Source organism: Dasypus novemcinctus, chromosome 3 (assembly GCF_030445035.2).
Source record: "Dasypus novemcinctus isolate mDasNov1 chromosome 3, mDasNov1.1.hap2, whole genome shotgun sequence".
In the NCBI taxonomy this organism is placed as follows: Eukaryota; Metazoa; Chordata; class Mammalia; order Cingulata; family Dasypodidae; genus Dasypus; species Dasypus novemcinctus.
Genome location: NC_080675.1, coordinates 103,917,263 through 103,944,935, shown reverse-complemented (window position 1 = coordinate 103,944,935; position 27,673 = coordinate 103,917,263). Strand labels below are relative to the sequence as shown.

At 41.7% G+C, this 27,673-nt stretch overlaps 1 protein-coding gene across 3 annotated transcripts in view; it reads left to right on the top strand.

Moving 5' to 3' along the window:
* The window catches only part of RYR3 (ryanodine receptor 3), a 506,364-nt gene that overhangs the window by 426,652 nt on the left and 52,039 nt on the right, over nucleotides 1–27,673 (top strand). For all 3 annotated transcript variants that reach the window (XM_071214091.1, XM_058293854.2, XM_071214090.1), the window contains exons 65-69: nucleotides 6,025–6,155; nucleotides 11,991–12,311; nucleotides 13,313–13,553; nucleotides 21,465–21,552; nucleotides 21,655–21,747. In XM_071214091.1, the coding sequence (XP_071070192.1) occupies nucleotides 6,025–6,155; nucleotides 11,991–12,311; nucleotides 13,313–13,553; nucleotides 21,465–21,552; nucleotides 21,655–21,747 (874 nt within the window). The remainder of the gene's footprint in view (nucleotides 1–6,024; nucleotides 6,156–11,990; nucleotides 12,312–13,312; nucleotides 13,554–21,464; nucleotides 21,553–21,654; nucleotides 21,748–27,673) is intronic.

The window sequence follows — 27,673 nt, the reverse complement described above, 5'->3', positions numbered from 1 at the left end:
ATCTCCCAGTGTTGCTTATCCCATATCACTCCCCTCCAGAACATAAAATGACCCTCCATCTTTAGTATTGGGTCTTTCTTCCTTTATCTTACAAAACCTTCATTTTATTAAATACGTGTTTATTGATTTGTTTTTCCTTATCTGTTGTTCAAGAAGAATAATTGTTTGTTGGCTTTTTTTATCTTCCACATTGCTCATTTTCTCTCTAATTATATTCAACTAATTGTTACTTGCTGTTTTGTGTTTTTATGGTTTTACTCAAACTCCATCCATGTCACTGACTCTGTTTTTGCTTTCTTTATTTTCTGTGAGTTTATAGAGAAGTGTTTAGCTGTATTCTTTTTTTTTTTTTAGGTTATTCTTCCTCTAAAGTGTGTTTCTCGTCTATTCCTTGGTTGTTAGGTATCTTGTTGGTTCTCAAGAATGGGGGGGTGGGGCAGAGCAGAGTGAATTGGGAAGAAAGAGCAGGCAGCTTCAAATCTGGGATGCTGGCTCAGGACTAACTCTTTCTCACAAAATCAGAGGTGACTTTAGCCCTAGGTGTGCATCTACCATCAGCCTTTGGTGCCCTCTCTCACAAAAGCAAGCACTAGGGAAACTCTCAGTACATTCTATGGTCCTAGAACCTTTGTTTAGTGATTCAGTGCATGTTTCCTTTAGAGGACTCAGATCAACAGCTATAAAACAAGTTGCTTCTCTGTCTTCCCTCCACCTCACCTCTAGATGTTTCTCCAGGTCAGGAGTGCAGGTCATAAGCATGGGAGATGGCATGTATACATACCCCTTGCCTCACTGGCCCGTCTGCCACTGTGCCATCCACACGTATGTCATCCACCAGTTCTCCCAAGGCCTACTCACACCCTAATCCTCATTGTTTCAATGAGTCCCTCAAAATCCTCTTATTTTCTTCCAAAGATGTCTATACTCTGCTCTAGGCCTAAAAAGGTATGTTTCCACTGCAGCATCGTTACTTGATTGGTCCATAGTTTGTGGTTTGAAGTTACCACACTTTCTAATTTCAGCATAGAGCCAAATTTCTTTCTAACTTTTCTTCCATTTCTGGTGGCATATATGAAGGAAAGTAAAATAAAGCTACCATTTCTCTACCATCTTTTACTCATGTTTCCATGTCTAATTAAAGTCTATAGAGCTAGAAGGAAATCACTAAATATTTAGTTTACAGCTATACCTGAAGTATTGTGTTATTTGTAGATTAAAAATTCCAGATGCCAAAGTGGTGAGGTTGACTGAGGGGGGCTCATTAAGAGAGAGACATTTCTTTTGGAATATTTTCTAATGTAGACATTGAGAATGCCACTGACTTATGGAGTTTCCAGGTACAAAATTTCAGAGAAGGGTAAAAATTTTGTGCATTAAACCATGCAGAATACTTGCATTCTTTAACATTGAGATACTTAAATTAATTGGTAGAGCATTTGGTGGGGGCCCAAAAAATTAAGCTTGGAATTTGATTATGTTAAGTGTGGAATCTCAGCTTTATTTCAAATGAAAGCAGTGTCTCTCCCGTCATACTTCAGAGATAGCCATCCTTTACATTCTTCCCTGCCCTGTTGGCCAGGTGTTTCTAATCAAACATTGCATATGTTCTCTAAATCACTGCTCTCTCTATAACCCTACCCTATCCAGCCTACACTCTGCTTTATCTCTACTACACGTTATTTACCGCTCCTTAGCTTTCCCTGTCAGTATAGATGGAAGAACTAAAAATTGCAAAGCACTAGTACATATAAAACATTATTATTATTAATATTATGGCTTTGCCCTGCTTGTGTCCATGACAATAAACATGTGAGATCCAGGGAAATAAAACTGAGAGATCAGCGAAGAAAGCCTGCTCCAAATTAGGAAGTAACCAAAAGGAAACTAAAAATTAAACCCGTTTCAATCTGTCATTTTTTTTTTTTTTGGTTAATTGATTTTTTTGTCTTTATTTGTTTTTTTTAATGTTACATTCAAAAGATATGAAGTCCCCATATACTCCCCACCCCCCTCACCCCACTCCTCCCCCCATAACAACCACCTCCTCCATCATCTTGGGACATTCATTGCATTTGGTGAATACATCTCTGAGCACCACTGCACCTCATGGTCAATGGTCCACACCATAGCCCACACTCTCCCACGTTCCACCCAGTGGGCCATGGGAGGACATACAATGTCCTCAATCTGTCATTATTGACCAAGTATATAGTGCATGAAAAATACAATAGTAGGCAGTAAGAACTGAGGACAACAGGAATGTTTCCATATCCAGTGATAAACTCTTCATCCTCAATCTTTTGACTGATATGGAGCTGTTCCTGCAGTCCCTTCCCTGCCTGGAAGCTTGATCCCTACCCACACTAGCCCACTGGGGGGCGCTAATGACCAGAGAAGCAGTACAACAGCAGGCCTTTGCAGGGCTCCATCCCTTCCCGAGGCTGCTTGTCTGGCCTGTGGATCCAGCTGGCCCTGCCTGGAGGCCAAGGTCATTCATACCAATATTTCATAGCCAGAGACATTAATTGGCAGGCATCTGGGCTTTACTTTTACAAAACTTTTGACAGCCAGGTCAAGAGAGCTGTTGTTCATCTCCATTTGGCCACACAGTTAATAGCATCATTACACACTCCAGACTAGAAAGTGCCCTGTTTTGAGCTTGTCATGGCTCAGGTTTGTCAGTCATTAATATCAGATTGGGTCACAACCTTCCTCTCCACCCCCCTATTTTCTGTAAGTCTATCTTCCAGTCTCTAGCTCTCTGATGCAACTTGATTTGCTTAATTCATATCAGAGAACTCATGTAGTATTTGTCCTTCAGTGCCTGGCTTACTTCACTCAACATAAGGTCCTCAAGATTCATCCATGTTATCCCATGTGTTAGTACTGTATTCCTTCTTACAGCTGAGTAGTTTTCCAAAGTTATTAATTGGGGAAGATGTGGGAGGGGGAGGGTGTGGTGTATATGGGAAACCCTTATATCTTCAATGTAACTTTTCTGTAATGTAAAACATTATTATATTAAAGAAAAATATATATATATATATGTATCAGATTGGACAGGGTCAGTGCAGTGCTGCAGGACTGAGACTTCTCAACTGTCTTTTGCCCAAAGGATTACTTTGCATCTGACTAAATTTCCAAAGTCCACTTCTATGAGCTTACGACTTTATTTTGGTAAAGAGAGAATTATGGACCAATTTACCACCAAAGCAATTCAACCAATTGTTTTCTAGGTTCAGCACCCTGAATTTGCTCTCAGCTTTGAGCTCTTACCCCATGTCATCTCTCCTTTCCCCCAGACTGTCTTTCAACAAGGCCCTTCTAATGACATTTCTTTTCCTTCACAAAGTATCTCCTTATTTCCTCCATCTCTAAAAGCAAGAAGAAATATAATTTTTCTGCTCAGTAGCCAATGTAGTGGGTAAAAATGGTAAAACTATGAACTAGAAAAAATGTCCTCTTTTGGATCCTCAAGTCTGACTCTCACCCTCTGACTCTTACTCTCCTCAGTTGTCCTTGAGGGTATAGGCCATTCAGGTCTGAAGTTAAAATGATCCCTCTCTCCTCAAACCTGTCTACGACCTTGTTCTTGGCAATGAAGGGAAATAGTCAGGACAGGAAAAGTGAAGGAGCAGGACTAGACTGAGGCCTTCTTGGAAGTACGGCAGCCTCTAAAAGCTTTCCATGGAGTCACTGTGTCTCCCCTATTTCCTCCTACCACTGATGCAGCCTCAAAATGGAGCCCATGGCAGATTTGGAATTCAGGGCATGGTTGAATTTGTTTTGTCCGAGGGCTACTGCTCTGCCTCTGTTGCAGTCCTGGATGGGGGGTTAAGTGGGGAGTAGCAATCAGATGTTCACGGAAAGGACAGGGCTGGACCGTTAACCAAGAAAGGATCGTCCGACAAGGACTGTCAGTCTACTGTTGCGGAGAGCTGTGTTTAAAGGAATCTGCACAAGTATTTCATAGCCATATAAGTTGTCAGTCCTAAAAGCCAAGGCTAAGATAAAGAAAGAGAGCCACGTATATTAATTTTTCTTTAAAGCAGTGAAAAGATCACTTTTTTCATAATTTGGTAACTTGACTGAAGATTGGATGGTGGTTCCAAGAAATATGCAGCTTTCTACCAATGCGCTTACCTACCCTCTTCCTCCTTTCTCTCTTTAATCTGACTCTCCTAAGAGTAACCACCAGGTGTGTCCTGTATCTCAAGCAGAACAGTTATGTTTACCTTCAGTTTAGGCCCATGCAGATTCTGATTTTACCCCAGTTACTCTTGTCAAGTCATTTTCTCAATACCAGTTAAGATCATATTTTTAATCCATCTCGAATGTGTCTCTTTTGTGCTGTGACAAAGTACAGGTTGATTCTAACTCCTGTAATTAGTCCATAAAGATTTGCTCTTTGATCAATTGCTTTAGGATTTTGTGTCGAACCAGGTTTTATGTCTGCTCTGCGCTCAGTGAGAAAAGTCTTTCATCATCTGGAAGGCAAAGACCAAGGTCAAGCACACAAAATCAAGCACACTCCTGAGTAAATGTTTGCTGCCCGTTTCCAGAGGCTCTATGCTTTTGACATTCTGTTTTCTGGGTGCTGCCACTGGAATTGTTGGCAGTCATAGTCAAGGGCAATTAACACAAAGTCTTAGGTACAGGGTTCATTACAGAACTAAAGGAAGCCCTTTAGTTCCACACAGTTCCACACAGTTGCTGTTGTGGGCTAAGCACTGACTCTTGGCTGTGAGATCCCCATCTCTAGCAGCGGAGTTGCCCCAGGGGTGACCTGACACTCTTGGCTCCCAAGGATTCTTCTTGTGGGCTTCATATGCACAGGAGCTGCCATCTATTTGAATGGATAAGTCATAGAGGAAGGCAAAACAAGGCACAAGATGAGCTTGAACATTGGAAAACCCAATTCAGTTCTTAATTGTAGACCTGTTGTCTTCATTTGCCACTCATTAACTTTGTATCTTATTCTAACAAAGAACTCATATTACTGGTTTATCTGAAGAAAAATTTCCCTTTATTTGGGGATGACATCACTTGTGTAACTCACAGGACAGGTCTGTAGTCTCTCTGTGATTGGATGCCATTTGAGTGACTGAGAGAAGATGTTGGTTTAAAACAGATGGCTCTGATCTCTTATTCATCAGTAAGCAACAGATGTCAGTTTTGTTCCACTAGCAGAAAGGACTGGTTTGATTAGACAGTATAACACCAAGGCTAACCCCCAACCTGTGTAGAGAAAACAGTATTTCAGTTTTAGCTCTCCTTTAACCTGCCAAGTGGATGCTTCCCACCACTTTCATTTGCAGAGGCTCAGTTACCCTGCAAGCAAACTTAGATCCTCTCTGTTGGAAAGAACTCTTCTAGGAATCCCAAGCACTTTTTTTTTTTTTTTTTTTTTTTGTGCTCGTTTGTTTGCTTGTTTCACAGAAAGGCTTAAAACCCAGGACTTTATACCTGGGAGACCCTCAAATGTTTGTGGAAGGGGAAGGAGAGGAGTGCTACATAGTTCCTTCCTTTAAATTAAGCAATAGACCTCTTGATCTTTGCTTCTGTTGCAAGGCAGGTTTTCTATTTTGTATTATTGATGTTTTTGGCCTGTTGTCCACTGTTCCTGCTAGTGGGCACAGATCTCCATCTATAGCAGAGAATAGACACAGAGAAAATACACAGAATATTTTCAAACCATTTTAAGAGCTAGGAGAATCAGTCTTAATTTGGATGCCTGCAGAACTTGCTGGGAGAGAAGGGCAGAGTACATGAGCCGGTGAAGATTGGGTGCCAAGTGGTGAAGAACTAAGTGTCACTGTAAACCATTGGTCTATTGTCCAGAGCAAGGTGGCAGCAGGAGTGAGGGGAGTGCATGCAACCTCACTGAGCCCAGGGCCCAGGGGCGTCCAATGTCCAATCTGTCGGGAAGGGGCCCATGGCATTCTGGTAAAGGGGCCTGGCCCACCAGTGCACAGGGCCAGCTTGTGGGTGGCACCGCTTCTAAACAGACTTCTTTGTTTCCAGGCAGCGGCCTGCCCTTGGAGAATGTCTGGCCTCCCTGGCAGCGGCCATACCAGTGGCATTCCTGGAGCCCACTCTTAACCGCCACAATCCACTCTCTGTCTTCAACACCAAAACCCCCAGGGAGAGGTCTAGTAAGTATCCCTGCACATCAGCTCATTCCTCTGCTGAGAGCAGTTGCTGGGAAGGGCAGGCGGGCAGGGAGCAGCAGCCCTGTCGCACTGTTGTTTTACATGGTTTGAGAGGGGCCAGGAGGTCAGAATTAGGGACTAAGTTGCATGTTTCCATCTTATTGGAGAAATAGACAAGGGCAAGTACTGTTGGGCTTTACTTCCCTCTTCTGTAAAATGAGGAGACAATGTAATTGATTTCAAAATCCCTTCCATCCCAAGACGTTGGGTTTTCCTGTCTGCCCTGGATCTCTCTTCCCCGTCTACCTGGAAATGCGACTACTTTTCTGCAGCCTTCCTATCCAGAGTGTCATCAGAAATGTGCACTAATACCTTTATTTTACTCTTCAAATTCAAGGGTGCTGATCACATTATCTTCATCCCCATGGAAAATTAAACATAGAAAAGCACCACACGGATTAGAAATTATATTGAAAAGATGATTTCTTAACAGGAGCATCAACACACTAACTTCTAGAACCAGCGTTGGCAAACTTTGACCCATGGGCCAAATCTGGCCTACTTCCTATTTTTGTAAATAAAGTGTTATTGGAACTCAGCCATACCTATTCACTTACATATTCTCTATGGCTACTTTAGCACTACAAAAGCAGAGGTCAGTAGTAGCAATAGAGACTCTCTGGCCTGCAATGCCTAAAATATTTTCCATTTGGCCCTTTTCAGAAAATGTTTACCAACTTCTGTTCTGGAATAACCTAGAACTGGAATCCACAGCAGGTTGTAAACCTGCTTCTGCAGGGTGGAGTAAAAGGTTTTCATATCTGGATTAGTTGTGATCCTGCTAAGGACAATGGACTGGAATCGAGGCGCTTTCAAGGAGTTGAATCAAGTTTGAACTCCAATTAGAAGAAACTACAATGATTTATTGTAACCTGAGGCAAACCTTAGCAAACCATGGGCCTAATCAACTAAAGAAAAAAGAACAAACCATGGTAAACCATGTCAAACAAGAACCCATCCTATCCACAGCCAAAATTAGGAAACCAATTTTCCTAAAATAGTGATATGTAATACCATTGGATGGCCGGAGTGAGTAGCACATTTAGCTCAAACCCCATTTTCCAAACTGACCCTAATGGAAAAGATTTCTAATAGAAAAAGAGAGGTTTTCTCATGAGAACACGTGCAGTGAAGTGGGGAGGATAGAAACATTATTTTCTATTCATTGCTACCACCTATAAGAGTTGACAAGCCAGATAAACCAGGAAGAAGACTCTTTCAGCAATTCTCAGGGTTTATGCCATACTTTTCTTTGTCATCGCTGTTCCTTCCACCTGAGAATACAGTGTGTCAACCCATGGCAGCTTTATTCCCACTTAACACTCATTACTTCAGATAGAAGGAGCACATTGTACCCAGAAATGATTGCCAAGATGACTTAGACAAGACCACTTAATAGAATTCTATTCCTGAGCTGGGATTCAGTGATGACTAGTGTTCTCAGAGTTAGCCAAGACAGAAACATGGCCAAGATGTGTCAACTTTCCAAAGCCCCATGTGAAATCTGCTGAGGTAAATTTCTCCCAACCTCTTTAACCTCATCTTATCCTTTCTCACTTTTAGTGGTAGTAGGAAAATATATTTCCAATCTGTTTTTCTCTGCTTTCTCTGGGAACCGAGTGACTGAGCACTCGGTTATTTGAAATACGGCTGTAACATCTGCAACAAATGCCAGCCCAAGTATGGATCCTCAATTCCAAAGGAACCTGGGGCCCACTCATTACAGTTCTGGGTACTTAAGCATTTATTCTGTTCCAACTGTGACTTGAGAAATAGTGTATCTCTGTCCCTCTATAAGCAGTCTGTAGACCTATACCTCTTCAGTTCATAGAGGTACAAGTAGCAGGGGAAAATGAGAACTTGACATAAATGAAGGTAACCTCCATCTTTGTTATGGCTGCTGCAGGGGAGAGGGGATCATTCTCCTTTATTGTTCTTCTCAAGCACTATTTGAAAAATGCTTCTTCTTATCTGATACGCCTTTGCCTTGGTTTAACACAACACCTTCAGAAATAAAAAAAATAAGTATCATCATTGCATACTCCATGAGGAAGAAAAGAGACAAGGTTGTGATTAGAAATGACACAGTCCTTCAGTCATCATAGGCACATGGGTATAACTCAGTGCTCAAGTTCTCTGAGCCCATGTTTTTCATCATTTGATTGATCATCAAAGAATGAATGCTGACCATGTATATGGCTCTTGAAAAGTAGTGTGCACATGAATGTTTATTCTGTAATAACCAGGCCTTCCTGGAGCCAGAGATGACTGATGTCTTAATGTGCTCTAAAGAAGGTAGGCTTCATTCATTATACTTAGTGGGTGACCTGCAGGATACAGGAGAAGGAGAGATGTAAAAGGTGACAAATGATGTGGTCCTCTTGTTTGGAAATATAGTATGAACTGATTTATCAAGACTTAAGTCAATTGGATGTCTCCATTAAGTGGCACTTGGTTCTTTGCCAGGAGAGTTATTCATATTGTAACTCCAATGACCTTATAAGAGCTTAAGGAATTTTTGACAAATTCAAAAAAAGATTATGGTATGCCTAGAATAAGTTTAATGCTGTCATATATGCCAGTTATTAAAAAAATCTTTGGTGATTGTAATATACCAGAAATGGGTTGACTTTTATAAGGGGTATTTATTAGCTTGCAAGTTTACAGTTCTGAGGCTGTGAAAATGTCCAAATCAGGGTGCCATCAAGGCAATGCTTTCTCCTCAAAAACTGGCTGCCGGTGATCCTGGACTCCTTTGTCATACAGCAAAGCAAATGGTGGTGTCTGCTGGTCTCCGTTCTCTGCTGGGTTTTGTTGCTTCAGCTTCTGGCTTTCTTTGGCTTTCTCTTTCTCTTTCTGTCTCCATAGTCATCCCATTTATAAAGGAGTCCAGTAAGAGGATTAAGACCTGTCCTGGGCCACAACCTACTGAAGTAGCCTAATCCAAAGGCCCCACTTACAATACATTTATATCCACAGGAATCAGATAGGCTTTAAGAACATGATTTTCAGGGGTCCATCCAGCCTTCAGCTATCAGAGTTATGTATTGCAGTGGTCTATTAATCAGAATATTGGGTTGACCAGAACATCCTGGTTACTAGCCAATTTACTTTCCATACCCTATATGGAAATAGTCAACCAAAAAGGGAGGTACAATTCCAATGTTAGCCATCTGCCTGTATTGCAGAATGGTGATGCCCTGTGATGCTGTCTTCTTGAGTGAAGAGCTGCCCAATGAAGAAAATAGGAATTTAGAATCCACCTCATTGCTTCTCAGACTGAAATGCACGTAAGAATCACTTTAAGGACTTATTGAAATAAAAATGGCTAGGTGCCAACCCCCAGTTTCTAATTCAGTAAGTCTGAAGAAGGTCCCAAGAAATTGCATTCCAAACATGTTGCCAGGTGATGCTGATGCTGTTGGTCCCAGGACCACACTTTTGAGAACCATTGATCTAAAATATGGAAGGACAGTGTGTTCTAATGGTTTCCCCCTAATGGTCTTGTATCTGTTTCTAATAGAATCCAGCCAAGGCTGTTCTTTCAGGTAGATAACTCAGCAGAGTTCATTCTGTGGGTTTATTATGTGGCATTTGAAGTACAAAACATCTTCAGAATCACAAGTGTTTGTTCCACTCAACAACCAATTACACATAAATAACTTTTAAAGGTCATTACAATGACTCAAGCGCATCAACTTCAAGCAGTTCTGTGTTTTTCTTAGGTGGGGGAAAAGTGCCCATGATAATGTATTGTCTATGTGACATTTAAACACACACATGCTCATACACCTGACCTGTCTCATGTATAGTCTTACAGCAAATAACTGCAGACTTAAATTTTATCTGTGGCTGTTGACATTGTTCTGTGTGCAGAGCCTTAAGGCAGAAAAGTTTCCTTCTCTGTCCTTACCTATTTATTCTGAGAGTATATGTTTAAAATTTTTGTGCATGCAAGAGTCTCCCCAGACTCCCATATTGATTTCACCCATGACTGTTGTTGCTCTGTTGCAAGGCACAGGACAGACTTGTCCTTTGTAAATGATCGGCACTGGCAGTGGACTATGTCTGGTCCATGTAATCCCTTTTCACTGTAAATCACAGGGACTCAGAGTTCTTTGGCTTTCATGCTACTAGTCCTTTTAAATTGTCTGGTTTTTGAAAGACATTGGTCCATTTCTGACATCCAATAGAGAGAGATCTTTTAGACATTACGCCCACCAAAATAAAACAGAATGTCATTATTATGCAAAGGATATTAGGGCTTCGCTGGTCCTGCTCCATAGCAGTGAGGTTTCTCTGGGCTCATTTCTTTGCAACTGCACAAACCCAGTAGAACTGCTTATCCCAGCTGAAGATTCATTCTCTCAAAGATAGCCAGGATAGCATTTTTCTGTATCTCTGTTCCATGGCAGAAATCACAACAATTCCTTTCAACTGGCCAGTGTTCCCCAATGCCAGAGTTTGGTGTGGCCTTTCTTATTTATTAACTCTTCAATTTCTTTGGACCTAAAATCTAGAGAAGATGGACACCTCAAGCCAGCAGCAACCCCAATGACAAAGGACCTGTGAGTGTAACCCAACTCATTAAACAAAATTTTATCTGAAATCTGCTCTGTCCTTAAAATTCATGAGAGCTTTGCATTTTACTTCTAATATAAAAAAGAATATTTTCCCAAATCTCCTGGTGAAATTGATGTTTCAGGAAAATGTTCCACATTTTTCCTGTGGTTTCTTGGATGTCTGATCCTGTGGTGCCTGATGCTTTTGCCACATTTGAGAAGTTAGGTTCAAGGGTGAAGTCTGTATATGCTATGCCTCCATGAAAAACTCCCAAGTCCCTCCACTGAGAGCCCTTACTATCTTCAGAGTGGAAGACAGAAATCTCACATGTCAGAAACCTCAAGATGCTTCTGGTCTCTTCCTCTGTCTTGCAAGAAAGAGTGTCCTTTACCTTAAGGGAAGCAGGACAGCTAATCCCCCTGGCTTCTTCTGTCTCTGATGCTTGTATCTGACAACTTCTTGAATTCCATCTGTTGCCACTTCATCCTGTCTGTTCTTGTTCAGCAAAATGACCTGAATTATTTAGTCTGAGGAAAAGATAGAGCTAAATCACTATTCCTTTTAAATAAACCTTCAGAAACAAAAAGATTTAAGTGATTGACAGGAAGGCTTGGCAGAGGTCAACTCAGGTTGTCAGTAACTTCTGTTGTAAATTCAGAAATGAACTCATGCGAATTTTTTTTCAAAATTTCAACCAGATGGAAAGTATTGTTTCTAATCCAGGTGAAGGAGTATTTGATGAGACAGTTTTCTTGTTCCTTTTCTAGAGAGTACAGATATGATCCAGTGATTTAGGTAATTGAACCATGACTAGACAGGTAAAAAGTGATGAATTGTTTTTCTCCTCCTATTACATCTTTTCCTGCAATGGACATGCTATTGCCCAAGCAGGCAGGACATGAGGGAGAAATGGAACTGGTTTTCTCATAGAGAAGTCTTATGAAATGGTCCTCAGTCATGTCTTTGTTATACTCCTTTAACTATATGTTTAATTGTTTTAACCCAAATATGACATCTAGGATGATAAGCATCCTCTGGAAGCTGCACTCTTTAGACAATTAGAGGACAAAAGCTACTCCTTATCTAGGGCTCACAGATATGGGGTGGATGTGTCTATCTGAGGACCAAAGGAAGAGCAGGACAAGGGCAAGAAGGTTGCACCAATTGTGCTTCTGAATTACTGTCCTATTATTCTTCCTGTACCCTCTTGTTCAGTTCTGGGAATGCCAGACACAGTGGAAGAGATGTGTCCTGACATCCCCCAACTGGAAGGCCTGATGAAGGAAATCAACGACCTGGCCGAGTCGGGGGCCCGTTACACGGAGATGCCGCACGTCATCGAGGTGATCTTGCCCATGCTCTGCAACTACCTGTCCTACTGGTGGGAGCGGGGGCCTGAGAATCTGCCCCCCAGTGCAGGGCCTTGCTGCACCAAGGTTACCTCTGAACACCTCAGTGTCATCCTGGGCAATATTCTGAAAATCATCAACAACAACCTGGGCATCGATGAGGCCTCCTGGATGAAGCGCATTGCAGGTAACACAAATGCCGTTTCTCACCCAGGGCCCAAGGTGGATTCTATTTTCATCTCTGATTGATTCCATAATGGTTTTGAGCAAGCTCTATCTTTAAATATTTTTCTATTTCTTAGTTTCTTGAGAGTAAAGAAAATGTACCTAGTCCTTTATAGAACTTCCTTGGGCAAACCCTCATGCCCCATGCCCCACCAATCCAGGCCCATTAGATCTCCAGGAAGCATTTCTCGATAACCTCCTCCCAACGTTCATGATGATTCCCTTATTTCCTTTTGGTACTTAGGAAACCCCGTTTGCTCTTATAGCAAAAATTGTCCATAGTTTCCTTGATAAATGACCTGTATGTATGTAAAACTCCCTTCCATCTAGGCTGTAAATTCCTTAATGCCACTCTGCATTTGTATTTCACTTTATGCTTTCTAAGACAGTTTCTAAAGCCTCTCTATTCATTTAGGGTTTGTCTGCCTCAGGGCCCAGAGGAGCTCCCAGGCATCAGGTTGACAGTCTCAAGTGGGAGCTCAGAGATGTGTTGGGTTACTGTGTTTTTAAAAACAGAGTAAAATAACCAGAAAGCATATGTGGAGTACCTACACTTGACTCAGCACAGTGCTGGTTATTGTGGAATAAAAGGCTTCCCTCAAGGAGTTTATCATCAGGTTAAGGAGTCAAAACCAACATGAAAGTATTCTGAAATGAAACAGGTAATCTGTTATGAAGCACTAAGAGGTGTGGTATACCTCCTGTATGCATGAGGAGCTCAAGGGGAGTAGGGGCTCCCCAAGGTCCAGAGAAGCAGAGCAGGAATGAGGAGCTCCTCTTGTGGTCTCCCAGCTGTGGCTTATGATGAAAATGCCAAGGTGAATATTAAGAAAGGGAACAAGGGGCCAGTGCCCTCCTGCCTTGATGGGTTTCACAGTCTCAGTTTTCAGTACAATTTCTCTCATTCTTATCAATTATCACAATGTGTAAAATGATGCTAAGGCCCTCTGTTTCCAAATGCAGTATATGCCCAGCCGATCATCAGCAAAGCCAGACCTGACCTGCTGAAGAGCCATTTCATCCCAACTCTGGAGAAGCTGAAGAAAAAGGCCATCAAGATTGTGCAGGAGGAGGAGCAGCTGAAAGCTGACAGCAAAAGCGACACTCAGGAGGCAGAGCTCCTCATCCTGGATGAGTTCGCAGTCCTCTGCAGAGACCTCTATGCCTTCTACCCGATGCTGATTCGCTATGTAGACAACAACAGGTATGGAGGAGACCTGTGGAAGTCTGTCTGCCCCCCTTCCAGGGATAATTAGGACAAGAGAATAGGATGGAAAGACAGTGTTGGTTAGTCTTATAGGGGAGATCGCAGCTGCCGCCACTGGCCACCCCACTCCCCGCAACATCCCTGGTGTAGTACAGTGATTCTGTACAGTCGGTGGCAGGGCCAGCCTCCTCCATTCTCAGGCTACTACAGGTGAGAAGGAGTTGGTTGAATAAGGGCAGCAGTGGTCCACATCTGTCCCTCTGCTGTTGTTCATTCACTCATTCATTCGATAGATAATGACTGGCATGGTGCTAGGTATGTGAGGGACCAAGAGTGCACAAAACAAAGATCTCTGCCCTAGGGAGCTTTCATCCTAGTGGGAATGAATACAGACAATAAACAAAATATAGGAGTAAATTACACAGAACAGGTAAGGGGATTTAGGAATACCAGAGAGGGGTGGAGTCACAGTTGAGCAAAGATCTGAAGGAGGTAAGGTGGGGAAACATTGCTATCTCAGGTAAGAGCATTCTAGGAAAAGGAACATCTGGTGCAGGCTCTGAGGAAGGAGTATGGTTGAGATGATCAAGGAACCATCTGGTGAGGCTGAGCAGAATGAGGGGTGAGAAGAGCTGTAGGTGATGAGGTCACAGTGGTAGCACAGGCAACAGTGCAGGGCCTTGGAAGCCATTGTGAGGACTCTGGCTTTTACTCTGAATGAGATGGGAAGCCATTAGAGATTTTGAGCAAGAATGTGGTAGGGCCAGTTTTTCTGAGGGGAAGATCAGGAGATCACTTTTGGACATGTTAAATTTGAGCTGCATGTTAGATATAAAAATGAAAATGTTGAGTGGGCAGTTGAATGTATGAATCGAGAATTCAGGGTAGAGCTCTAATGTGGACTTACGGATTAGAGAGTCATCAACATACTGATATGTCATGCACTGGATGAGATAAACAGAGGACTGAGAAAGAGAGAGATGATATCTCTTGAGCTGTAGGACACTCCAACACTAAGAGGTCAGGGAGAAGAGGGGGATGAGCAAACAAGACTGAGAGGAAGCAGCCAAAGAGGTAGGAGGAAAACCAACAGAGTGTCCTGTCCTGGGGGCCACCTGCATTTGTTTCCAGGAGTTAAGAATGACCACCTGTTTCAAATGCTATTAGATGAGAACTGAGAATGGGTTATTAGATTAAGCAGCATGGAGGTTCTTGGTGACCTTGACAAGCAGTTTCAGTGGAGTAGTGGAAATGAAAGCCTCTTTGGAGTAGGTTAAGAGAATGAGAGAAAAGGACTTGAAGACAGTAATACAGACAACTTGTTCTGTGGGCATGAATTTAAAATGAGACTCATCAACTGGTAATCCTTTTCTCGCCAAATTCAGCTGCCAGGTACAGGCTCAAAATAGGAGGAAAGTTGAATTTAACCAGGAATGGGGTTTTACAAAGTGAATGTGGCAAAACAAAATGAGTTAGGATTTTGAAGGTGTAGGTAAGAGGGTAATTATAAAGATCGGTCTTAGAATTTGAGCTAGAAGATGGAGGGAGTGAGGACATAGGGGGCTAAAGGCAGTGAAAAGGCAAAGGAACAAAGGATTGTTGGTTCCAGTAGGATTGAGGGACTGTTGGAGCCTGGGTACCAGATAGGAGGTGGTGGTCAGAGAATGAGATGCATGAAGTTGAGAGTATGGGGTGAGAAGAGGTTGCAGTTATTGGTAATGACTGTAGAATTGAGTTTTGAGGCAGGCAGGGAGGTCAAGATCCTCAGAGGCAAGGTCAATGAGCTGAGAGGCCATGGGGTCGGAAGGATCTTCTACATGTATATTGAAAGCACTAAGAATTAAGATTGGTGCCAAGTTATGGAGAATGCCAGTGATCAAGGAGCTAAAAGCATGGATAAATGAGGGGTTGAGTCAAGATTAGTACACAACTTGGTGTAGTCTGATGACATGAAATTCAAAGCTAGGAGGCTTTAGGAGACACCTCATGGTATATGTGTCTGTTCTAACACATGAGCCTCATTTAGAGAGAAAAGGTGGGAAAAGAGAACATAGCATAATGAACTTACCCAAACCTGCTGCTCCCTTCCCTCAAGAACTTCTTTCTTCAGTCACTTTACACAGGTCATGACCATCTGCTCACCATCATCCCTCCTATTCCACAGAACTTCAAAGGCTGAAAGGCTCTAATGTTTAATTAGACAAGTTCATTCATGGAATGCCAGAAACACTCTATATAATTCACCCTTTCCCCAAATCCAGTATGTTCATTTGGTCCATGAAATTTAATTGGGCCACATTAAATAATTAAATTATTATTATTTAAGATATTTGCAGACTTGGGGATGATAAGTCTATAATGTCATAAAGGGTATTTATAGGGTAGTCACTGACCTTTTCATTGATTCTTAAAATATAAGATGAAGGACATTTCCTGTCTTAAAATTTCAAGGCCTAAAATATAAATTTGAAAAAGTTAGGTTTTCAGATATCCCATTGTAGATATTGAGGGGACCTAGGAATATTGGGGGGAACATTACTAATTTTCTGAGCATTTCTTTTAGAAGGTAAATTGTATTATTCAGAATAATTTATTTAAGATTTCTTATATTTAGCACTTTTTAAAGTACACATCATATACATATATGCATTTATATAAATATGTACTATATGTAAGTACACATGATATATGTTATATATTAAACTATAAAGTTATATATTATAAATTACATAAATTATATGTATATTATATATGTTTTAAGTATATAAATTATGTAATTCCTTACTTATCTACAGGAAGTTATACATTATATTCACTTTCTCAAAAGAAACCCTTCTTTTGAGGGTCATCTTTTTACTCATTTCTGATAACATGATTATATTAGCAGTTTAGAAAAGGAATTTGTCAGAGTTAGAGGTGAAAACAAAAATAAAAGTCAAGTAAGGTTGCTCCTGGAATAGCTCTTTAATTGCATTTGTCACCATTGGCGATCAAGACTCAAGACAGACCATGTTCTACTTACACAATGTTTGACGGTTGCTAAAAATGGCAATGTCAGAGAGTCTTTGAGATCATCATTAATTCATTCATCCCCACTTTCAACCCATCTTGCCTGAGCATCAGGGAGCCTGCTCCGAAATACATCCTTCCTGCATGTGTCCCTTTGCTTTCTTCAGGTCCTCTCTTCATCCAAAAGAGTTACCTGGCTTGGAATTATGGACTTGCGAGTTGGCAGGGATCTTTGACATCACCTCATCTGACTTCCACTTGGATGAATATATACCTCCTTCCTTTTTCCTATCTCTGATTGTCCCCCATGTTTGTAGGAGGGAAAGAAGGGGGATACAAGTACAACATTGCCATGTGTGCACTCCTGTTCCAGGTTCAGACAGTTCAAACCATTTTGAACTCCTACTCATTGGCTCTAATTTTGTTCTCTTGAGTCACACAAAACTAATCTTTCCTGTGGCAGCTCTTTAAATGTTGAAGAGTGCCACGTTTCCTATCTTCCTGTTTTTGCTCTTCATGTTAAACTTTTGTGCTTCCTCTAGCCCTGTCACGGCAATGTCTCAAGTTTCTTCATCATCTGGAGCACTGTTCTGAAGAGAAGTTTCCATTGGTCAGGGTTCAGTCTGAAGCTGATTGAAAATGACCAAGAACTCTAGCTGTGGTGTGATCAGAGCAGGGCAAATCCACTCCTTGTGCCAGGAGATAAGAGAGGTTTATCAATTTCTCTGTAAGAGGCAGCAGCTTCTCTGCTTCCCTTCTGAGAATCAGCACTCTGAACATAGAAAAGAACAATGTCAAATAGTGTATGGTGTAATACCACTCATCTCTCGAACTGAAGGGAATGAGTAAATCCAATGTGATGACTGCCTCAGGCTGGGTCCTGTACAGGCTTTGAAGCAAAGCTGAGAAAAGCTCTTACTTCGAGTCAGACAACCTGACTATGAACATGGGAGCATAGCTTTATTGTCTTTCAAAACCTGATTACATAGCCTTTTGAAAATGGAAATCTCTCTCTTTACTTTTTTTTTTAAGATTTATTTCATTTATTTCTCTCCCCTTCCCTACATAGTCTGCTCTTTGTGTCCATTTGCTGTGTGTTCTTCTGTGTCCACTTGCACTCTTGTCATGTGGGACCGGGAAACTGTGTTGCTTTTTTTGTTGTTGCATCATCTTGCTGCGTCAGCTCATGTTTTTTTTTTTTTTGTCTTTTTTTTTTTATTGACTTTGTAATAATATTACATTAAAAATATATATGTGAGGTCCCATTCAACCCCACCCCCCCACCCCCCCTCTCCCCCCCCAACAACACTCTTTCCCATCATCATGACACATCCATTGGATTTGGTAAGTACATCTTTGGACATCTCTGCACCTCATAGACAATGGTCCACATCATGGCCCATACTCTCCTCCATTCCATCCAGTGGGCCCTGTGAGGATTTACAATGTCCGGTGATTACCTCTGAAGCACCATCCAGGGCAGCTCCATGTCCCAAAGACGCCTCCACCTCTCATCTCTTCCTGCCTTTCCCCATACCCATCGTCTACCATGTCCACTTTTCCCAATCCAATGCCACCTCTTCTATGTGGACATTGGATTGGTTGTGTCCATTGCACCTCTAAGTCAAGAGGAGGCTCAGATTCCACATGGATGCTGGATGCAATCCTCCCATTTTCAGTTGTAATCACTCTAGGCTCCATGGTGTGGTGGTTGTCCTTCTTCAACTCCATCTTAGCTGAGTGTGGTAAGTCCAATAAATCAGATTGTAGGTGCTGGAGTCTGTTGAGGCTCAGGACCTGGCTATCACATTGTCAGTCCAGAGATTCAAATCCCCTAAATATATCTTAAACCCCAACGTTAACTGCACCTCCAGCACATTAGCATGAAAGTCTTATGAAGGGCGATCCCATCTGAGTCCAGATTCATCATACATAAACACCATTTCCAAAGAGGGGCCATCTGCCCTGGTAGTTAACCCCATCGGCCATGACCATAACTCTCATGGGTCTCTTTAGCCTTCAAAGGAACCAATATCTGGGGGTTGTATCTGCTTTATCTGTCTCTCTGACTCTTCAGCTCATGTTTTTGTTGTTGCATCATCTTGCTGTGTCACCGCTCCTGGGTAGGCTGTGCTTTTTTGTGTGGGGGGCAGCTCTCCTTGCAGGGCGCACTCCTTGCATGTGGGGCTCCCCTACACGGGGGCATCCCTGCGTGATATGGCACTCTTTGCGCGTGGCAGCACTGCATGTGGGCCAGCTCACCACACGGGTTAGGAGGACCTGGGTATAGAACCCTGGACCCTCCATATGGTAGGCAGATACTCTATGAGTTGAACCACAGCCGCTTCCCATTCTCTCATTACTTTTGCCATCACCTAAGATTATATTCTCGTGCATCTTGTTTTCTCTGCTAATATGCTCATTCACTTCATCTACTTGTGCTGCTCCCACTATCGCCTCCACATGGCAGGTTCCCAAATCATTATCTCTAAACCCAACCTTCTTCCCCACTTACAGGCTTGCTTTTTCCAACTGCCTTTTGGTAAGTATGTAGTACAAATGATAAAAGAGATCCACAGGTCAGTTAAACCTACAAAGGGATTGAGGGCCTTAATATCGACAGGCATTGAATTCTATGGGAAACTGGAGATAGGGAAAAGATGAGCCTGGATGCATCATTTGAGGGCTAGAGAGCATGTGAGCAAATAGGAGAGATGGAGTCAGGATCTTCTATTCACTTGCAAATACCATCTCAGTGTGGCTTAACAGAGAGGCATGCATGGGGGAGAATATTTCTGTGGTGCTCCCCACAAACCCTCTGAATCTGCAGAAAGAATCTTGCTGGAGATTAATAGTGAAGCTATGCCTCTTAGAAGAAGATGGGTGGCCAAAGCAAAATTTGTCCAGCTCAAACTGCATTCCATATGAATACAAAGGGATCAAAATCACCTTCTTCCTCCCACAAAGTATCGGATGCTTAAGATTTTGTTCTCAGTCCCGTTGCTACATGCACTCCCTGTGACTGTACTTTCCCGTGGTGGGATAAGATATGATATGACGACTCACCCCTTCCCAGTCAAGGCATAGTACAAATCTGCAAAGCTCATTTTAACTGAAAACTAAAGAATGAGCAGCTGGATGTCCTGATAAAACTTGGCAACTGACCCTGAAAGATACTCCTGAAAAATCATTATGAAAGAAATCAAAAAGCGTTCCTAATTTCAAACCTCAAATTGAGATTGCATTCAGCTGCTGGTAATGTAGACCTGATTATAGTGGCTTAAACAAATTTTAAGTTTAGTTTCATACAAAGAAGAAATCCAAAGAAAGCCTTCCAGGGCCAATATGGTTCCTCTTCATTAGAAACACTTACTTCTTTAGTCTTTCCATCCTTAACATGGGCTTCCATCTTCAAAGTTACCTTATGGTACAGTATGGTAACTAGAATTCCAGCCGCCTTCATTTCCAGGCAGAAGTAGGAAAGTGTCAGGGAAAAAGGAAAAGGGTACTTTTAGAGAGCTTCCCCAGAAGTTTCACCCAACAACTTCTACTATCATCTCACTATCCAGAACTTAATTCCATGGCTTTACCTAGCATCAGGGGAGACTGAGTAATGTGATCTTTACAAAGGCACAATGCCACCCTGAATAAAATGGGGTTCTTTTTCTAAGAAAGAAGAAGAAAATGAGTAGAGGGTAGACAACCAGCAGTGTCTATCATATGAAGGAGAGGCTAGTTGAGGTGGAAAATAAAAAAGGTTAGACAAGAAGGTACCTGAGACTGGAACCCAGGACAATAAAGAATTCAGGATTTGAGAAAGTATCCAAAAGTGGTCTTTGCCTTATGAGACTTTTACTTTCCTTCCTTAGCCTAGCATACTCTCCATAAATGGGTAGGAGATACAGGCTGTCCAGGGCAATTCTTTCTGATGTCCCAGGGCATAGGGGAGTGGCTTTTATGAGGGGCTGGGAGTGGTGGCTTTTGATAGTTATTATCCTGCATGCACCAAGGATTTCTGGTTTTTCAGACCATATTTGTGAAAGCCATATTGTTCTTTAATCTAAGAAAGATGATACACAATTTAATTTCTGTATCACGCTATGCAGATATTTGAAAATGACAACTCTCCCAGGCATTTTGAAATGTAATCTAATGTTGAATAGTCAAATGTTTAAGACACTTAGGGGCAAGACAACTTTTATAAATTGAATGACTAACACAATTTAGCCTTGAAGTTGCTACTGTCAAATTTCTCAATCTAGCCTGGTTAAAAAAAAAAAAGATAAATGCCTGTTTATAGGGAATGTCCAAACCATTTCAGAGATCATAGGGGAGATATCAGTATTTGATTTCTTTGCTCATATACTTGAAATCACAATGAGAAATATATTGTCTTCCAAATTTTATTCATAAGACTGGCTTCGAAAGGAAAAGTGGTAGGACATGAGCTGTTTACAGTGCTCATGATTTCAGAGGCTTAAATTTGTGTCTGTGACAAGATTAGATATCACAGTGACCAAGACTTCCCTAGTCTTGCAAGCCTCTGCCTGTCCCCAAACTTAGAGTTTATCCTTAATCAGCTCATCAGCCTACAGAAGAAAAAGCCCTACCTTTGAAAACTTGGAAATAGTTGATTTCTGACACCTGCTTGCTAAGATAATCCTTGAACCCTTTGGCAAAATGGAAATAACTATTTTAGGTCCTTCAGAAACAATCTCCACCAATTACATGCCCATTTCTAAGCATGTAAAGAATGTATTGCTATTGTCTCCCTGATGATTGCCTTTGAATGGGAATGGAGTTTTGTCTGGATAAATGATTGCAGCCTATGTCAGTATAATTTTTAGGGTATAAATATTTTAATCTTACCAAATTTCATATATTTACTTTTCGATTCAGATCTAACTGGCTCAAAAGCCCCGATGCTGATTCTGACCAGCTCTTCCGCATGGTGGCAGAGGTCTTCATCCTGTGGTGTAAATCTCATGTAAGGACACATGTTAGCCCTACCCTTAGAGACAAGTGGGAAAGGTACAGACCTTGGAAAGCTTTCTTGTAATGCATGCTTGTTTTACTTACCTCCTCTTAGAACTTCAAGAGGGAAGAGCAAAATTTTGTGATTCAGAATGAAATTAATAATTTGGCATTTTTAACTGGAGACAGCAAAAGCAAGATGTCAAAAGTAAGTCCTTACAAATCAATTCCACAGACTCTTCAACTTTGACCTCAGCTGTGACTTGGTTGTATCTCACTATTTGAGGGATTAGCTCTTTACTGCATTTAGGTCAGACCACAGTAACCAGCGGTGTCTACTATTGATTCTTGAGAATGAGATGGAAGAAACTGCTCTCCAATAAGCATGGTCATCACATTTTATGAATAAATAGCTGCTTGTATGTCAAAAAGTTTGTTTCAAGACTTGCCTAAGGCATTTGAGAGGTCTCCCAAACAAAAGCTGCTGTTAGTGGTTCTAAAGTAGAACCACTTCCGGTGTAGCTTTCAAAGTACACATGCCTAGAGCCACCTTTTGATTAACTATGGGGAAATTATCTGGTTATGATAGCATATAGTCTTGCATTATGTTTGTTTTCCTCCTATCTGGAATATTCAATAGCTGCTTTATTTTGGCTGTGTTGACCTCTTAATGCCTTCTGTTTATTTTCCATGTGAGTTGCCCTCAGAAACCCAAACATTCATCAATCTCCCTGCAGGAAATGTTTGAAAGAGGGTATACATCAGACATCTGTCTGAAAAAAAAAAAAAAAAGTAGTCCATAGGAAGGAGCACGAGCAGGATACAGGAGGGGAAAATTGGCTTCCCGGCTCTTGCTGAATCAGCTCTGCATTCTTTTGATTGAAGAGAATTCTCAGATACTCCTTCAGGTGTACATACAAAAAGCAAAGCCTACTTAAATGTGATGTGTTGTTACCAGCTGTTATGGCTTACCCTTGACTCTTTTCTTTTGAGAAGTGTGCCTCAATGAGGGTTGACTGTATATGTCAAGTATGCGTGACATGTAATACCTGAGATGTGCATCTCTCTCATTGCTGGTACAGTGCTGCCTTTGAGGAACACGAAGGTGGAGTGTGCATGGGGACCCCTTAGAGGTGAAAATCAGTTCTGGAAAGATGAGAATCATGGGTTTTTGGCAAAGCCTTTATTGACATCTTTCCGAAGAACCATTTGTGATGGAACACCTGTGTATGTGGAGCTGCAGACAAGGGGCTGGTATGACACCAAAAATGAAAACGTCAGCACCTGAAACTTCACAAAGTGTGGCTAGCTGTGGTCTACTGCATTCACTCTGAACTTTCCATTCCTTTCATCTTTTGGCTATGTCAACACTGACACTTCTTCCAGCATCCAAAAATTGATAGAGTTTAGAATCTGTATGCACTGCTTAATACAGTTTGAGCAATAAAATTGCACACACAGAAAACAGAGAGATCAGGAGTATATATTCACATTGAAGAAGAATCTTTGTTGCAAAGGCAACTTATGGTAGAACGTTTTGTGTTTTAGCTAATTCTTGAGTTCCTAAAATTCATTTTGTATTCAACTTTTGCCAAACATACCTGCTGCTTCTATGCCATACTTGAGGTAGAATTTTTCAAACTCCTGCTCCCTGGGATATCCAGCTTATCTTAAGTTCCCTCTGCAGGGTCTTCCTAAACCATCAGAGGCTCTCTTTTGACCCATTCTAAGGACAGAAAGTCAATACCTATCAAGCAGATTCCATTGTTATTGTCAGGGGATAGCACCAAAACAGTGGAAATGACTATGGTAGAGGATTTGGATCAGTGATGAGCAGAAATGGCAAAGCCATCTCAACCCTCTGCTAAATGAATGGATACTCTTTGGGTTTACATTTGGAAAGAGATGAGGTGATAGATAATGATATTTCAAAACTAATCAACTAGAAAACTAATGATATTTTGTTCATTCACATAACTGAATGAGGAAAAGGTGATGCTTGTCTTGTCAGAGGATGGTCATATTCAAGATCTTTGTATCTTCCCTCTTGGTAAGATCAGTGTATAGGAACAAACTATTTGATTTTCATTTCCATATGCCAATTATTTCTAAACCATATGGGATAGGGTCAAAGTTACAGTGCAATGAATGTAAGGGCACCCCCTAGATGTTAAATAATATTTTCCATGATACCCAGGGTTGCAAGTATTCATATTTTTCCTGTTGCCTCATTTGAGACACAAAGTGTAATGGTAATAAGACTGGAGAATGAACAGTCTTACCCATATCCCAGCTTTTGACTGGAGGTATGACCTTGCCTTCTTCACTTAACTCCTCTGTGCCCCAATTTCCCTCTCTGTAGAATGGGGTTGACTCCTCCCACTTTACTAGGGTGCTCTGTTTAAAAGGCAGTTTTCAACATCATCTCTAGGACAGAATAATATTACATAAATGTAGCATATTATTTCAGATGGAGAGATACAAAGCTTCCAATAATCATCAACTCTCAGAGCCATTATTGGTATATTTTTTGGATGTAGAACTACATATTGAGGGGCCAGAAAGGGGTATTCTTCCTTTAATATCAGTTGAATCCCCCTTGTCTTTGCCTCTGTAATTAGATATTCTCTCTACTACCTGATCTGAATGGTCACCTGCACTGTGCTTGCTTTTATCTCCACCCTTAATTGAATTCTGGTGTTGTATAAATGAACGTGGCATCAGTGCATACAGCGGCCTTTGTAGAGGCATGTGTACGTGAATGCTGCATGCCCACACACACTGCATATGCCATTGCAAATGGAAAGAAAGCAGAGAAAATATACAGTGGGCCAAGCTATTCATTCTTGATTAACTGACATTCAAAATATGTTATTTGTCTGGCAGCTAAAGCATATTTGTTGGAGAGCTCATTGTATATTTTGTTTATATAACACCAGTTTGCAAATATGTTAAGCTAAATGTAACAAGCTGAGCAAGTGTTTTTTGTTTTGTTTTGTTTTTAAACTTGTTTTGTTTTCTGGAAAAATGGCAGCAGCTTCCTCGGAGGGGAATGGTAAGTTAGAACATGTTTAGCCCAAGAAATGCCAGTTCCTTTTCCAAAATTGAAAACAATAAAATAAAAAGATTTGTGATGCAGGAAATATTAGAGTGTCTTGTTGTTTAAAGCCACTCTGCACCATGAAACATGATTTCAGTCGATTGGAAAGGACAGGGAATATTTTTAAAAATGTCTCTCATTTGAATTTTGCAAGGGTTCAAAATTACATGCATGAATTTTCATCCTGCTCTAACCTCCCCTGGTGCTCAGTCTCCTTTCTTGCATCTTCCCCTACCCTTTTATTTTAGTCCCTTTGCTCTTTTACTTCTGTAGAGCTCCTTCTGTCTCTGTGTCTTTCTCTATCTCTGTATGTCTCTCTCTTTCTCCCTCCTTCCCTTCCTCCCTCCCTCCCCACCTTTTCCCTCTTCTCTCACCTTCCCTCCTTCTCTTGCATTCTCTCTCTTGTTTTCTTCTTCTCAAACTATCTTCTGAAAATTCATCTTTTACTCTACAATCTAATGTTGGCTTGACTTGTCTTTACTTCACTCAGTGGGGTTAAGAACTTCATGCAGGAACGTTCAGAAGTCTAAAGTAAACTCTCCCTGGGTTGTCTCAGGACAGTATACCACCCTGAGGGGATCATTGGTTACATGACAGATTGTCTTTTGCCCACCCAGATGAAAAGGAAGGAGTTGGGGGGGGGGGGAGATGTTATTATAGATCTAAAGAATTCATGTGGGCAACCACATCTGAAGACACCCTGGGTCTGAGTTCTCTGCACTCTGGGAGGCTGTCTCTGAGATGACCTAAGCCCAGGGTGGGTTGCTTGGTCTTGGCATAAGTCCTTAATGACCATATTAACTTCCATCCTAACCTCCCATTCACTCTTCAAGCCATGCTCAACTGACTTTCAGAACAGTTGAGTTTCTGTTGTGGTGACTGAAAAATTGGGGCTGAGAAGCTATGACTAACATGCGGTAACTTATGCCTTGGACCCCGCTTTCCCTGACTGACTCTTCTCCCTGTTTCTTTTCTTTTGTCTTTCCACACAGGCCATGCAAGTTAAGGTACAGGTCAAATGCATGATGTGTCTTTTCTGTCCTAGTATTAGAGGTGCCAGGCTCTTGCCACTCTGCACCGTGATCACCATGAGGGTGGTACAGAATGGATTTCCCACCTGGAGGTCCCCAGACCTGCTCCAGGGAAGACAACTGCCTGTCACAGAATGAATGTAGGCCTACCCACCCTTGGAATGGGGAAGCCAGGGAAGCCGGGGAAGCCAGCCCAGCCTCACCCTATCCGAGGTCTCCTTGCTATCTCTGCTCCATTCCCCAGCTGCCTCCTTTGTAAAGACAGGGACAAATGACAGGGCTGGAGAGCCTGGGAAACTCACTCCTCCACTATGCCATGCCAGGGCCAGAAGTCCTATTTTCTCTCAGTGGCCTCAGTCCTTTAATACTATATACATTCTGCCTCTTATACAGGCTTCCTTGGTTCAAGTCAGTGTTCTGACTACTAAATTCAGGGATTTGAAATCAGAGATGACCATAAGTTTTCACATAAAATGTGCATATGGTGGAATAAACCATGGGACAATTTTTTAGTTACCCCTACAGGTTTTCATTTGGACATTTTTCTCTCTAATTAAATTAACATGTTTTTGCTGCTACTGTTTTAAGCCCTCTGTCCCAAAGTACGTGGCAGAGAAAAGGGAGATGTGCAGGAACCAGGTCACAAACATCCCTTTGTTAGAAGGGGAAATGGAGCCATGGTAAGAGAGACTGGATGTTGGCTCAGATTATTACTTGCTGTGTGACCTAGGGCATTATTTAACTTCTCTGAGCATCATGTTCTCATTTATAAAGCTGACAGTATCTCAGGGTCATTGGGAGGATTAGAAATGATATATTTAAGTACCAAGCATATTGGAGTCATGTGACATGTGCAGCATAGAACAACATGAAATCAGAAAGAGTGAGCAAGAAAAAATTTAAGTTGTGTGATCAAATTCACATAGTTACATTCTGCATATTTTTTCTCTTGCATATTGCATATTACCTTTTATACATAGAGGATAACACAAAAGTTTATATACACAAAAACAGGTATCCTTTGTGGATAATGTGAAGGATTTTCAAGGGTAATTTAGACTACAGTTGAGTTTTGCCCTGAAGTACAATCTTTAGAATTCTACACCTGGTTGTAGAGCATGTAAGGTACTGAGTAAGAGCTCAGTAAACAATCCTTACACCTCTCACGGTCTGTGTAGAGCTGTTGCTTTCACTGTGTTCTGGAACACAGGAAGCCTCTTCTTAGCCCCACTTCTTACCCCCATGTTCTTATTTCTCGCTGCCCCACCCCCTGCTGTCCTGGGGGCTGACCTGCTCTTTGGGAGCACTGGGCACAAAGTGTCCCTGCAACCAGTAGAGTTGTCTAGCATGTTGGGCTGGCCAACACTCAGAGGCTTTGCTGTAATTTCTGTGACATAATCACCTAAAGGTGCAGTTGTCTCAAGTTTGGTGAAAGGAATCACATCCTTTTTAAGGGTGTCCGTTAGTGATTAAGAACTTCTTTTACGTTTTGCAAAGTCATTTAAAGAGATCAGTCCCGAGGCAGTGTTAATCCTGGCCAAACTGTTCTCCATAGAAAGCTGATCCTTCAAAAAATGAACTTTGCCCCTTTGCTGGTTCTGGGGGACATCTGGCCTCTGTACCACTTCCAGAGCATATGTCATCCACCTGATTGCTGCAAACGCTTCACGGACACTTCAGAAAGCAAAGCTTTAATGAGCACCAGTTCCCCTCCCCTGTGGTCCTTAGTTCATTCTCACAGATTCTGGTTGTCCTGCCCTTGCCACTCCCAGCAAATGCCCACCCAACTAAGAGGCAAAGTCCTTCAAGCAAGGTACCACATCGTCAGCTGTGTTCTTCCAGAGCCTCACATCATGAAAATCTGGTCACTGCAGCATTGATCCTTCAGCCTGCTGGTTCCCACCATTATGATTGTTGAGGGCTCTCATTTGGTTATTTGGGGCCACTTTAGCCCAGTGCATTGAATTCCTCACTTAAACCTACTGCTTCTGTGGATGAACTCT